Source organism: Electrophorus electricus, chromosome 11 (assembly GCF_013358815.1).
Source record: "Electrophorus electricus isolate fEleEle1 chromosome 11, fEleEle1.pri, whole genome shotgun sequence".
Taxonomy (NCBI): domain Eukaryota; kingdom Metazoa; phylum Chordata; class Actinopteri; order Gymnotiformes; family Gymnotidae; genus Electrophorus; species Electrophorus electricus.
The window spans coordinates 9,449,575-9,463,976 of record NC_049545.1 but is presented as its reverse complement, the minus strand read 5'-3'; the positions used below and the strand labels follow the sequence as shown (position 1 = coordinate 9,463,976).

Genomic DNA, 14,402 nt, shown 5'->3' with positions numbered 1-14,402 from the left:
AAACAGTAAGAAGTACATGCCAGTTTAATCAAAGTGAATTAATGGAGTGGATTGTTTGACATGAGTGAAATGTGGATAGTTTTAAGAGACATGCTTTTCTCTGTATGGAATACATTGCACCTATGACCTACAGGTGTGACGACTGCAGTGCATACAAAATGGCTGTGTGCACTCAACAAGGACCGCCAAACACAAATACAGAAAAACTAGAACAGGTACTCCGTTCATTTACCTGACACTTTTATCAAAGCAACTTACAATTATGACTGAGTACAACTTGAGCAATTGAGGGCTAAGGGCATTGCTCAGGGGTCCAACAGTAGCAACTTGGCAGTGGTGTGGCTTAAACCAGCAACCTTCTGATTACAAGTCAAGTACCTTAACCACCAAGCTATCACTGCCCTATTCAAATGACTGTTTTTCTATTGGTGAGGACTTTGAACATTCACCAATTACAAGCTGAACCAAAGGTCACAGCAGATCCCCTGCTATCAAACAAGCAACTTCTACTCATGGTTTGAAAGACAATGGACATCTACAGCTTTCTCGCAGTCTAACTACAGTCAGCCTGCAACCCCCAGCCTGCAAATTTGTCACACCTCACTTGTGCTCATTCTCACCTCCTTAGAACCTACATCCTGTTGTCCAACACCAATCACCATCTCTGAACATCAGGTCAGCCAGTTTCTCAGAAAACAGAAGAATAAGAAAGCAGCAGGCATGTGTGGTATCTCACCTGCTACACTCAAGCATTGTGCTGAACAGCTTTCTCTCATCCAGATAATAAAGATGAAAATTAAAAATAAGATTAATACAGAGTCACAGAGATCACATAATAAAGATCTGTGAGACATGCCAGAGAGTAGTGTCAAAAGTCAAGTCTTAACAGTAATCACTGGCCTGGTCACCTTGGGTCATGAGGCTGGTTAGGGATCATGGTGGTTAGACATTTATGTGGGATGTGGTGTTAATTAAAATCTCTGAAGCATCCAGGTGAAAGGCGAAAGGCGAAAGGCGAAATCCATAAAAAGTCACAAATTCACCATCATTGAAATGAAAATTAATCAGGTATTATTATGAGGTACAAACTATTATTGCTCTGCTATTGTGTATTCATCCTAAGTTAAAAATAAATACAAGAAGAACAGATAAAATCATCACATTGCAACTAGTTGAGAAAGCTTTTTTGCCTTGCCAACTTAAGCAGATTTATGCAATGCACGTAGATGAGAAGGTCTTAACCCTCCTAAATGACAATGTAAGCATGTACTCATACAGGTTTAATGTTTAGCACTTTTGATTGTATTCAGTATCTTCCTGTTTTGTCACAATATGCAAAATAGTACACTTTCTATACCCTTTGTCTTTGAGAAAGCTCTCATTAGTTTGGACAGAAAGTTGGGATACTGTATATTACCGCAGATAATCTTTTTAGTATGCAGAGAGATAATTACGTAGTAGACAATTCCCTCAGACAGGGTTTGAAGGACAGGTGTTATAAACATGGCTCATGAATTATGCTATACTGAAGACCTCCATATATCGCCCTCTACAAAACTGACAAATGTACACTACCTAAGTCATAATTTATTTCATGCTTCTAGTTTATGAATTTTAAACACCGTATATTGGATATCATAATAAAATGATTAGAAATGTTTCCCTTTATCTGTTAAAATAAGAACTGCAGTAACCCCCTAATGTAATTGGCTTTGATTATGACAATATTTGTAGGGGAATAATGAAGAAAAAAAATTGAATAAAGAAGAAAAAAAAGATTTGAATTTTAAAATTTATGAATACTTGATGCCAATTTTAATGGTTGATTTATTGATTGCTGGGTAACGTGAGATGCATTTTATATGAATACAAATACCTTTATTGTTAATGTACTACTTACATTTATTGCATTTAGAAGACTCTCTTATCCAGACTGACTAACAAAAGTGCTTTAGTTGTCTACATAGTCATCTGCATTGAAATTTGCCGAGCAGTTTCCTACCAAAGTTACATTATGGTTGCTTTTCAGATCTTTAGATTTCTTCATCACTGTTTAGCCTCCCTGGCTAAAGGGTGATGTCTTTTGCAATGTATGTACTGCCAATAGCTAAACAGAATCCAGTGCTCAAAGATTCAAGCAGATAAATCTATAAGTAGACTGGGTGCATGCATATATTCCAGGGCTGGAGTCAATTCATAATTCCCCCCAAAACAACCACTCTTCCATGCAAGACCCACAACTGGCAAGTTTTACTGAAATAGCAAGCAGGCTGAGGATTGAGAGAGTTATCTAGAAGTCAGATGTACTTTGACTTTGAGTTCTTGGAGATGCCTTGCTGTGGCCTTGAGGCCTAAAAATAAATTAAAAATAACTGGAAGGCAGGGAGGGGGTAGGTAATAATGAAACACATGAGAGCATGAGAATCTTTCTTCCAAAGTTCAATTAATACATAACTATATTTTTTGACCTTAATAAAATTTAAATGAAATCATTTTGGATTATGAGAAAGAAACATTTTTTGAGAAAATAAATCTCATAAAAGTATCTGGACTAATCTAACACAAGGTCGGTAGGTCAGGTCAGTAGATCAGTAGTATCTCAGTGGTTAAGATACTCAATTAGTAGTCAGAGGTTTGCTAATTCAAGCCCCACCACTATCAAGATACAACTGTTGGGCCCCTGAGCAAGGCCCTTAACCCTCAAGTTGTACTTGATCATAATTGTAAGTTGCTTTGGATAAAGGCATCAGCTAAATGCCATAAATGTAAGCCGGTATTGGTATATTACTATACAGACAAGATGCATGCATTTATTTTGTTCAAATTTAAATACAATATAATAAATTGCACAACAACTCAGTTCTGAATATGAGCTATTTATTTCCACTGTATGCAATTAAGGCAATTAATTTTATTTAGTAATTGTCAAGTCTATAGTTAAGACAAGTTCTTTTCAGAAGTTGGTGAACATCCTTTGGAAAAGTAGTCTGTGTTGCTCAAAAGTGGCTTATGCAGCCGGAATTGGAGACCAGGAAATATGCATGAGATATGCATGCCACCTTGTATACCACCTGCAACAAAGATGTGAAAGAATTTTTTGTTTATTTACTTCTACATTTATACATTTTATTTTTTACATTTTTCTACTGACAGCAGCTGCCTGAATTGGTTACCTGCTGTAAGGTGTGCCTTGCATCATCTCCCTACTATTGTGACACTGCTATCTGTACTTTGGCTTTTTTTAGGTTCAAACTACAATACATACCAGGCCAAAGAGCCAACCACCCATTTCACCTGCCTGAAGTGACAATGCCTATCACATCACCCTCTCTCTTTGTCACCACACTGCCTTCCCCTTCGAGGGCTACACACCTGCCCTTCACCCCTTAATCCTCCAGGGTCACACACATGTCCCTCACCAGGGTTTACACACTGGGCTTTATACCATCCCCATCGCAGCAAGGTGTGGGCTTCTTAACCAAGAGTACACTCCTGATGGCCCCCGCAGCACCATCCCATTACTGACACCATGTGTAGTGAAGGCGAAATAGAGATATATCATGATGTTTACATGTGGAATCTAGAAGGTTCCAGTAATAATTATTGTTGCTTTGGTCATTTGGAATGAGGACCATTAGCATTTATTTAACATTCATACATTAAAGCATGTTTAGTGTTCTCTCCAAAAGCGTCACGAATGGCCACCCTCCTGGCGTCGTTTTCCTTTGCCTCCTGTTGTTCCGTTCCTTAGTTTCGTTTTCTCCGCCCCTTCGTCTGTTTTTCTACGCCTGTTATTACTTTCACCTGTGTCTGCGTGTGTGTTTTTGTTTGTTTTTCTCCGAGTTCTTCCTGGCGTCTTCGTTATAGCCTGCTTTCCTTGTTTGCCTTCATGTGCTTTTGGTTTCTGTTTCCTAGCCTTTGTTATCCTAGTCCTTGTTTTGTTTATAGTGTATCCTCGCACTCTCCGTGTTGGCTCTCCGACCCTAGACTACCCTAATGACTACGACTCTGGATTTGCCCTTAATAAATCTCGCTCTTCTCCGCACATGCGTCCGCCTCCTTACCGCTCACAGTTACAAAAAGGGTAGATATTTTTTAAAAAGAAAGTAATGTTCATAGCCTATCCTTTGATTGTTCTGATACCCAGGACTCCAAAGATTAGGTGGCCAGCTTTAGGTTTTGCTAGTTGAAGCCAAAATCCAGTTTACCATCTTAGAATTTCCCCCCCAAAATGAATAAACAAATAAAGTCTTTAGCGGTTCGTATCTAGCTGGTGTACTGACAGGATAGTAGGATTGAGAACAGGAATAAGAGAATTTATATTATGGTTCAAATGTGGTAGAACTATGTGCATTGAAACCTGAGCTGAATTACATATTCAGTCTATGTGAATTAATATTATTTACAGTTTGATTAGAATCGACAGAAAGAAGACCATACGGAGATTGTTTGTTTATTACTTAAGAGTGGAAGGATTGGTTACATGACTACGTCCATAGAGCTTGTCATAACTGGATGTAGTATTTATTTAGTTTTGTATAATTGTTACACAGGAACAGTTGTTCTAATTCACAAGCTGAGTAAAACAAAACTAAATGTCTTCCAATTCTGTCTACGAAAGACATTGTGTTGCTTTCACTGTGTATTATGTTGTGGGTACATGGCCTTTCTAGTGCAGAGAGCTATATCTTTAGTGCAGTTATTAATGCTTAGTATATCATGTCAAGGGTGCTTGTATCTTTCCTCTAGTGTTCTGTCTTCCATGAATGACAAACTGTACTCTGGCAGTGTGACAGTGACATTTGATAGAGTAGTGTAATTCAACAATGACTCATCTCATGAACATTTTCAGTAAATAGAAGCAAAACCAGGTCACACTTACAAATAAAAGAAGAAAAAAAAAGACCACTATATATATTTTTTTCTTGTGATTTATAATGTGGCACTTAAACTAAAATTTCTTTGGCTTACATCTTCTAATTTGTTACACCATCTCAGAGAATTATCTACAGACAATGTACGGTATATTATGCAGAAAAGAAAAGCCCTACAAAACCCACTACTTTAAACTAGAATTCTAACATTATGCAGTTTGTGTTTGAAAATGTTACATAAGAAGTAATGTTTCCATAAATGACATACTGCCATCAGCATGCTTCAAATTAAGCAGAAAACATTTATCAAAATGTACTAGAGCTACAAAATACACTATGTAGAATTGACCTCTCCTTTCGACAGCTGTTAGCTTTGACTATTAAAGTGTTAGAAAAAGACAAAAACAATACCGCTCCTCTCAGCAGAACACATGAGTGTCTCAGCCAGGCCTTTGCCTTCAGCTTCCAGTAACAGTCCCTCCACTGTTGTCCTAGGACAAGAACAGGAAATGTTTGGAGAGGGTTGGCATTTTTGAGGCGGATTTCAGAATAGGCAGTGGCTCTGCATGCAAGCCAGCCCTTCATAGACAAAGAATTTCACTGCAGGGAATGGCCTTCATTAGCCAGCCCACCAGATGAGGCCTGAAGGATATGAGGTGGTTAGGAGTGCACACTGCAGGGCATCAATATTCAGTACACAGTGGCTTTAATATCTTTGTCTCAGACATAAAATGTGCACATTACTTGTTTAACCATGTAACACTTTGTTATATGCGATCATGCATATCTTCTGTGGCTAGTTGTTTTTTGTTTGTTTTGGATTTTTTTTTTTTGGTAGAGTTAGGGACATACCTTTGTAAAATCAGAATTTCATTGGATCATAAACTGTAACTCATATCCAGGTAAAACTTGGGAGTCAAAACTTAAACTTATTCTTTGAAACTGTCATTTTTATTTAAAACAAAATTGACTAAATGAATTACTCAAATAATTAATAATTTAAAATAACTTAAAAAAACATAAGTATTTGAACACAGTGTGTTCATACTTAACAGTAATGTTCTTAGTCCATGAAAAAAACCTCCGTATACACATACAGTATATGTCAACAATCCATTGACTAATCTTAGGCATAGCCTTATGAAAAGTGTCTCAGCTTGGGAGCATGTGTAGAAAACAGTGCTCAGGCCATCCATCTTGGCTCCAGAATTCTTAGTGGAAAACTGATGTAAATCTTACACAGCCACTTTCCAGACAGATTAAATGAATCCCAGAGTTACTTTGGATTTCTACAATAAGCAAAATACATTTGCTTATTTTAGTGTCTCTGCAGTCATATGGGACCCAACAGATAAAGAAACATATGCACTGGGGTTTCTCTGTGGTTGATGACACAAGTATACACCAAAGGTAACCTGTGAAGAGTGAGAGATAAGGTAGTTAAAGTATATAAAGTTGATTTTAAAAGTGAGTTAATCATTGCATAATTAATATATTGTATACACAACAGAAAAAAGCAGAAATATGTTTAAAGCCCAATATAAATTTACTCATTAATTCTTCAGGTCAGTAATTCAGGTTATTCAAGTCTGCAGCAAATCAGCCACTAATACATTAGCTATATTCATACTCTTACATCAAATAATGCATTTAGATATTACTTACCTTCCCATTCCGGCATTCAGACAGAGACCTGAGAGGCTCCTGGGTTCTAGTGCCAGTTTTCTGATCTATTCCAATCATCTGGCAACGACCACACCTGCCAACCATCTTTAACAAAACAGAAATCATCTGGCTTCTTCAAAAAAGTTATTAAAGTGTGTTGTTAAAGATATTTAATGTACTTTAAATGCTATGACATATGACATAATATTTTTTTTGTTTATTTGTGTGAGATCATGTTCTTTTAAACTGTAAGCACGGATGAACCTAACCTGAAACAGTGCACCTCCTAGTTTCACATGAGACCACTCTTCCTCTTCAAATGGCACAAGGCCAGAGATAACAAGGTTAGCTCGGAAACGAAGAATAAGTTGCAGCACATCAATAGGTGTGCCATTATTTGAGCTGTCCTGTCTGAGGGTAACCAAAGGAAACTAACATCGCATGGCTTTGTAAGCTCATTCCATAAACAGAACATAAAATCAAATGGGAAATGTACCCATACCAAGATATGTACTGGTCATATTGCAAATGTACATTCAGAATTTTGTATTTATGCAATATTACTTGGCTATGTAGTGTAATTTTGTGGTCACTACCTGTTAATGATGTAATCCATCAGAAGGGCCACACTAGCTCTGTTAATCAGCAAAAACTGGGCCTCGTTCACTAGAGAGAGAGCAACAGGGCTGACCCCTGTCCAAAACAAAGAACATGGTCATACACACTGCCTAACTTGTTTTTAAATATCCTATTCACAGGACTGTTTAACCACACAAACGTCAATGGGCGTAAAACAAATGAACATTGAAAACTGGAGATTTTAGCATTGCAGTCTGTTAACACAAAGTGATGAGATTATTAGTCTTCATCACATCAACATCCAAAACAATACTATCACTGACACTCACATATAACTTCAAACTAATTTATCAGCAATTATACCATGCAATCTATAATGTTGCAATTTAACTAATAACTACACAGTTCTAAAGTATATTTTTAATGCAGTCTTTCAGCCATCACGGAACTAATTTTGGCCTGACAAACTGCCATAATACTATATGACTGCATCACAGCTTCCATTAGATTCAACAGTCAAACATCACAAATGGTGCTTCTGCTAAAATACATAGAAGTATAGCAACATTCTGTAATTTTATAGGAGACTAGATCACATATTGTTTAATATATTAAATAATAAGTCATTAAAAACTATGTAGATGTAAAATTTATGTAGTCATTAAAAAAGTTGTGTAGATAAAGTAGATTCAAGTAAGAACACAAATTTATATGGCATTGTTAAAGTAGTCCATTAATGTGGTAACATGGTCCGTAATTCAATATGATAAATCCAGTGAATTTTTTTTCAGTGTATGAAAATGTTACTATTGTAAGCAATACTGGAAGATGTTAACTGTACTATACTATACTATACTGATTTACCGTCCTCTTGGCCGATTTTCATATGCCGGGTGAAATCAGGACTCTGCCTAATAAGACTGCAAGGTTTTTCCAGGAACTCAGAGAGCCAAAGCGATACTCTCTCCCCACAGTCAACTGTCTGCACCCTGAAACATATTAGCGGTCCACTAACCATTAGATCTCCATAACAATCCAGACTAAGTTTACAGCCACAACCAAGTACTGCTGAGCCAGCAACATGGCTGCCGCAGGTCTAATTCTGAGTCTACAGACACAAACTGCACCATTCAACATCTGCAGTTATTTCATAGTGAAAAATAATTTTCTGCCATTTTTATGGCAGTCTCAATGTGAAATGCTTAAAAAATTGTCATATCAATTTATACAATTTACATTGGGGTATGAAACCAAGACAGCAGTATGTAAGAATAAATCACCTGTCCCCACAGATCTTGCTCCGACAGGTTCTTGGACCAGGGCTTTCTTCACTGGTCTCCAGAGGAAGAGAGATAGGATCCATACCTGAGATAGCATTGAACACTCTTTTAGTATTATATTCACATACTGGAGATAAATAACTTATGGCCATGGGTAGTTGGTAATGCTGAGTACCCACTGAGGTTTGCACATGCCTGACCTGAGGCCTGCAAGCGCAGTGTGTTGGAGGCTAGACATATGTGTGGGTGGATGAGACACAGTTTTGGCTCTCGCTTCTGGCTTAGACACACCCCATTCTCATTCACTACCATCCACATGTGGTCATACAACAAGCCCTGTGGACCCAAGGGCCACTCTGTCACCTGGAAAGTAAGTAAATACAGGAACAAGTTTCATGCAATTAGACAGGTAGAGAGATTTTTTATTTTATTTAACAATGTACCCAAGTAGCCCAGCAAAGAAATGAATAGAACCCCCCCCCCCCCATAAAATGACATCATTATTCTAAGATATTTTTTTTATAAGTAAGATGCTTTCTGATTAATAATGGAACAGTGTCTACTGTACCTCAAATGCCGCACATGACTTAATGGGATATATAAAGATATTGGTCAGTGTACAGGTCTTCCCACTGCTCTTTTCAGCCTTTAGAAAAGCTTCTTGTGTCAGGGTCTCGGGGCTGGGAGCAGGAGAAATATCCAGGCCGTACCTCGCTGGCCCAGGGGTTGGTGCTGTGGTAAGCTCCTCTGAGGAAGAGCAGCCTTCTGCTGCTGAAGCTGACTGTAACCTTGCTAGCCTCTCTTGGGCCAGTCTCAGAGGTTTAGCCACAAAGTTGTTAGCGATGAATTTTAGAAATCTCTTACAGTCTTCAAATGATGAAATGTATCCAAAAGATATCCGGATGGACCCAGTAGGCCGACCTTCAATGAGATCAATATTGTCCCCACACACATGGCCAGCCTTGGAGGAAAATCAGTACAACAGATCTGCCAGGCAGTCATCATTATATGTCAAGGAGAACAATTTGTAGGCCAATGTGTAAATGTGTGTACAATATGTAACCTTTCAACCTTTTCTGAAGTTCTCACTCACCTCCAAGTTACTCTTTACCTGCTGGTTGCTGATGTTTAAATAGGCCTGACAAGCCCCTGTGTTACAGAAACAGCCTGTCCGCAGATGAATATTGAATAAACTGGCCATTTTATCTACCTGAGAACAAAAGTGAGCATTTTCTAAAGCACATATCTGAGAAAATAACCTTAATAAAGTGTCTGTCTTCTGGAAGTAAGTATAACTAATGAATCTTGTTTTTAAAAATCTAGTCTGAAAGTCTTCAACACTTCAATAATCATTTTCCTCTACAGATGACTGACCTGTGAATATCCAACCACTCTTCCATAGCCGTCCAGCAGGTTGAAGTTAATAACAGCTCCCTGCTCAGCTGCATTCTCAAACTCATTGTCACAGTAAATTTGGGCCACAGGCCTCCCATTGCTATGGCGCAGGCAAGACAGAATCATGTATGTGTAACGAGCCAAACCAAATGTGTGAAGCTGAATGTTTACCATACCTCCTGGGGACCAAAAACGGCCATCATTAACATGCTTTAGTGTGGAATAATTTGTATATCAACCTTTATGAAAATAAAAGATTTTAACTTTTACCAGTGAATTTGAGGAGGGCATCAAAACCATGATGAAGAGAAATAATGTCAAGGAATGATATAGTGCCATCTTCAAATCTAATGATTAAATAAGTACAAAAACCATAAATAACATGCCTAAACATTACAATCTATGAGAACTACCCTTAATTTAATGTTTTCATTAACAATGAGAAGTAAGATTTGTATCTATCAGTACCTGCTTGCTATATGTGGTTTTGGGACAAAATAGTCCTCGTCCACCAGATAAGCAGACACAGTCCCTCCTCCAAAATAGCTCTTTCTCAGCAGCCCAGCCACTTCGTTCCTCACCAGCAAGGCTCCAAGTCCAGTAGGGAAGCCAAACATTTTATAAAAAGATATGGGCACAAAATCAGCTGGGTGCTGTTTCAGGTCCAATGGCGAGCAGCCAACGAAACAGGCAGCGTCCAACAGAACAAACCATCGACCTCTGTGCTCACATGCTGGGTAGAGGCACTGAGACTGAATCCCTCTCACATAACTCAGTGGATATTTCCGCCCAGAGAAGTTGCTCTGGGCAGGGTAACAGAAAAGATGGGGCACTAAGCATTCATCCCCATCACTGCCAGACAATGGGTTATTTTGGGCTCTTGCTTCTACCTCCTGAGGTAAAACAGGAACTGTTCCAACTCCTTGAGGGCCAGTCACTCCATGGATGCCCACCACAGATGTGTGATTGTCAGTGAGGTAGCAGAACAGACTTCCTGAGCCTTCAGCTGAGGCAGACACCCAGGGGAAAGAGTCAGCCACTAGTTTAAGGGCAGCAGTGCAGCCAGCGGTGAAGATTACGGAGTATTCCTCTGGGCTGGTGTTCAAGTGCTCCAGTATCCTACACGGCAAAATAACTCAGTGTTAAGAACCAAGCCCTTTGAAAGATATATAGTCTGGGAGCACCTCAATATTCAGCTATAAGAGACCATTAGAAATATGTGGATTTCTGCCTTAATTACTCATAAAACGTGGTTGAATCTTCCACTACATCACAATTACAGAGATATTATAACAACAGTCCATCAGTCTCTGTTATGCATACAAGCCTTGTGGACTGATGAACACTCAGGTCTTTAGAAATGCTTTTGTAGCCTTTTTCAGCCTTATGCATTTCTACTATCCTCTGCTATTTAGTTTGATCAGGGAAGTGATTCACATTAACACCCCTTTGAAGAGTAACTGAATCAGTGACCAATTTGCGTGCCTTTTTATAGGGCATAGTACTTCCAACCCATCTCTCCAATCATATGTTACTGATTGGAACACTTGACTACAATTAGGTTTTAGAGATGCATTACCTATAACAGTGAGTCCATCTCTGGTCCTACAGAGCAGGAGTCCAGCAAAGTTCTGTGATTTCTCTGCTCAAACACACCTGCTAATCCTGGTAATTAACTGATAACTTGTTGCATTAGAGTAGGGAGACTGTCAAACTTTACTGAACTGTGGCCCTCTAAGACTGGAGTGTGTTGCCCTGGCCTAGAGCCGGACAGAATATTTCCATGCTAGATTGTGAATGATTACAAGATGTGCTCAGTATTGAAAAGAAGTTCAACCATTTGTATGTTAATAGTTTAAGCAGATTGCATTTTCTGAAAATTCAGACGACATTTTATTGATCTATTAATGCAGAAACCCAGGCAATTCTAGAATGTTCACAAACACTTTATGGAACCATGGAAAAGTTAGTTGTGTGCTCTGCTTCAATATACCCAATTTAACTTGCCATCTTATTATCAGATGTATTAGGACAGAAAACAGTGTTAATTGCAGTGCCCTGACCCACCAAGATTGAATTCTATGTTGTTCACTTTATTATACTTTGACATTTTGAGTAATTTCTGTTGCTTATTACAGGGCATTTAGTGCTGTATGTTAAAAATTATATAATGCTATCCTTTCAACAAATCTCTTGCATCAAGAACCCCTAAAAGGTGATGGCTGATTGACAAATAGTTTTCACAGAAGCAGCATATCATTCAATGTATCTGAGTAACTGGGCTTGCAAATAATTTTCCATAAACAAACCTTCTGATAAATTTACAAATCCATCAAAATATTGAAATTAATTATCTTATATCTTCAGATTGTTCATATGTGATAAGCATATAGTTCATTTGATGAAGTGGCTTATTAAATATTACCAAACCCTACCCAATCATACCCAACACAATAGACTGGTCAAGGCATATTTCATAAAATATTACTGTACCATAGTGCATCATGAAAAGCTGCAGCAGAGTTATAAACTAGAAAAAAAGAAAAATGGTTAAGTATAAAAATTAGTACCTGTATCTGACACTTTCCACTGTGTCATGTGTCATCTGACTGCTGGGATTGTGACTGTGAGGATTGCCTGAGAGAAAGGCATGGTTAGAAACGCATTTAAGTTTAGGTCTGTATGATTGGCATTCTAAAAATACAACATAAATTTTGAAATACTGTACAAGCTTGTTGATTTAGACCTGTTAGTCATTTACTTATCACAGTGACTAACCATACAGATTTCTGGTTATATCCTCATAAAACCTCTTAATCAGAGATTCGGGAAAGAGCGTTGTCCCCGCATGATCAAGGTATGTAACATCTGTGTAAGGATAAGGGGCAAATTTACATTTCTCGTTTCTCATCGGTAATAACGTTTGATAACCAACAGAAGGCGCCCAAACCACAAAGAACTAACAAAGTTTTTAATAGTTAGTTTAAAACAGTTGGCTACTTGGCCAGCCACCCGTTGCTTTTTATAACTGCTATATTTTCAGTGAGATATTACAGAATTACTATAAATTACTATAATTACTATAAACCGAATTACTATGATTTTGAAAGCAAGAAAAACCTTTGCAGGCTAAATACTATTACCAAGAAAGAGAGCAGACATGTAGGCCTATTCGACAAACGATTACCTTTTATCCTTGTAAATTCACGTTGTATTAGGTCTCTTTGGTCTGTGCCGAAACCGTAATGAGACCAAATTTCCTTAAAACTCTCAAAGGTGCACAGTCGAATGAATTTATTCGATTCCTCCATTGTCTCGAAATGTCAAACTCGTTCAAAACCACTCAGCTAACAATGTCGTCGGCAAACATTTAATTTCCTTTTCTGATAGGCTACATTGTCTGAGTCCCAAGTCCATACATTAGTAAAAAGAATGGCGTTTATCTTCAGAAAATGTGTAGCTAACAAAATTATGCGGAGAAACGCTCCGTCGCCCGTGAGCTTTGCTTCTTGTAGCCAGTCCGTTTGGTATTGAAATCATTTGTCAGGGAACTAATATGCACACGAGACCAGTAGCCTGTGTGTTATAGTACGCCTACTCAAATCTATGAATATGGAAGTACATTGCTGTAACCCATGTGATAAATTATAAATCTTGTCACATGGTAAAGTTTTATAATGGCTTAAAATATTATTTTCATTCCTGTCTTTGAAATAACTACCTTTTTCTTGATAACCTGGTCTGATATAGTTAACTTTTGCAAAAGCCTACTACGCTGAGAAAACATGAGATTGTTTGTTATAAGGTGCAAGGGGAGTCTTGGAGCATTACAAAATTAAAGGGAAGCAGTGTTTATAGTTGGCTGTTTTCTACAGAGATCTTGGAAGGTTTTGAACAAAACTTGATACTTGATACTATGGCATGTTACCAAACCAGGAGTGTGGCGCAAGTGTAGAGACAAACAGGTTTATTTAAAAAGTCAAGGATACTTGGAAAAGCAATGCAAAGCAGCTCTCTTGAGCTAGGAAAGTGAGCTAGGCATTACCCTAGTAAAGGATCCTGTTGGGTAAAAATGGGAAGGGTCTGGTGAGGAACAGGCAAGGGCAATAATCAATAAATAGGTGATTGAGAATGGGGAAACGATTGGGAGACCTGATGTATGCTAGTGTGAGTAAGGTCATCGCTAGGTGCTAACCAGGGTGTAACAGCTATCCACATGTATCATGTATCATCATCACCATAATGTTTAACTTGTCCAGGAATTTCCTCCACTCCTGTGATTCAAACTGTACCCGTTGGTAACAGACAATGTCCGCCAGCAGCCTGAACTGGTGGAAGTCATGCTGGTACACCCAGTTGCCCATCTCCAGAGCTGTAGGAAGATCATGGAGGAAAATCTTTTGAAGATCTTTCAAAAGCAGCCAACAAAGGAGAGAATGATGGTATTACCTTTGGAAACTGGGAGATCAGTGACAAAATTGAGTGCAATGTAAGACTAGAGCCTCTCTGGAGTGGGTGCTTGAGTGGGAGCAGCTTGCCAGCAGGAAGGGTGCATGGGATCTTTTGCACATCATGCAGAATGTCATGTGTATATCTCGCTGCATGGAGG

The 14,402-nt window shown here is 38.4% G+C and overlaps 1 protein-coding gene across 3 annotated transcripts; it reads right to left on the bottom strand.

Annotated features, from left to right (window-relative positions):
• Positions 1-2,860: 2,860 nt before the first annotated feature.
• On the bottom strand, positions 2,861-13,332 carry mocos (molybdenum cofactor sulfurase). Of its 3 annotated transcripts, XM_027025612.2 has the most exons (16): positions 12,981-13,332; positions 12,572-12,661; positions 12,364-12,430; positions 10,262-10,912; positions 10,064-10,140; positions 9,773-9,972; positions 9,492-9,608; positions 8,967-9,359; positions 8,599-8,761; positions 8,399-8,483; positions 7,983-8,107; positions 7,136-7,232; positions 6,809-6,950; positions 6,540-6,644; positions 5,286-6,289; positions 2,861-3,071 (listed from the first exon to the last, which is right to left on the bottom strand). In XM_027025612.2, the coding sequence occupies exons 1-15, from the start codon at positions 13,102-13,104 to the stop codon at positions 6,188-6,190; spliced, it is 2,538 nt and encodes an 845-aa protein (XP_026881413.2). In that variant the 5' UTR covers positions 13,105-13,332; the 3' UTR covers positions 2,861-3,071; positions 5,286-6,187. The 3 variants fall into 3 exon arrangements, with proteins under 3 accessions (XP_026881413.2, XP_026881489.2, XP_026881562.2); XM_027025688.2 differs by lacking the exon at positions 12,572-12,661; XM_027025761.2 differs by lacking the exon at positions 2,861-3,071 and having other exon boundaries at positions 6,199-6,289; positions 6,809-6,852.
• Positions 13,333-14,402: the final 1,070 nt, after the last annotated feature.

Excerpts from the sequence above, each read along its gene's own strand:
- mocos (XM_027025612.2), bottom strand. The coding sequence starts at position 13,104 with ATGGAGGAATCGAATAAATTCATTCGACTGTGCACCTTTGAGAGTTTT. Across the intron at positions 12,662-12,980 it reads TGAATTTACAAGGATAAAAG|ATGTTACATACCTTGATCAT; the intron begins GTAATCGTTTGT and ends ATCCTTACACAG. Across the intron at positions 10,141-10,261 it reads AAACCACATATAGCAAGCAG|ATTTGAAGATGGCACTATAT; the intron begins GTACTGATAGAT and ends TTTAATCATTAG.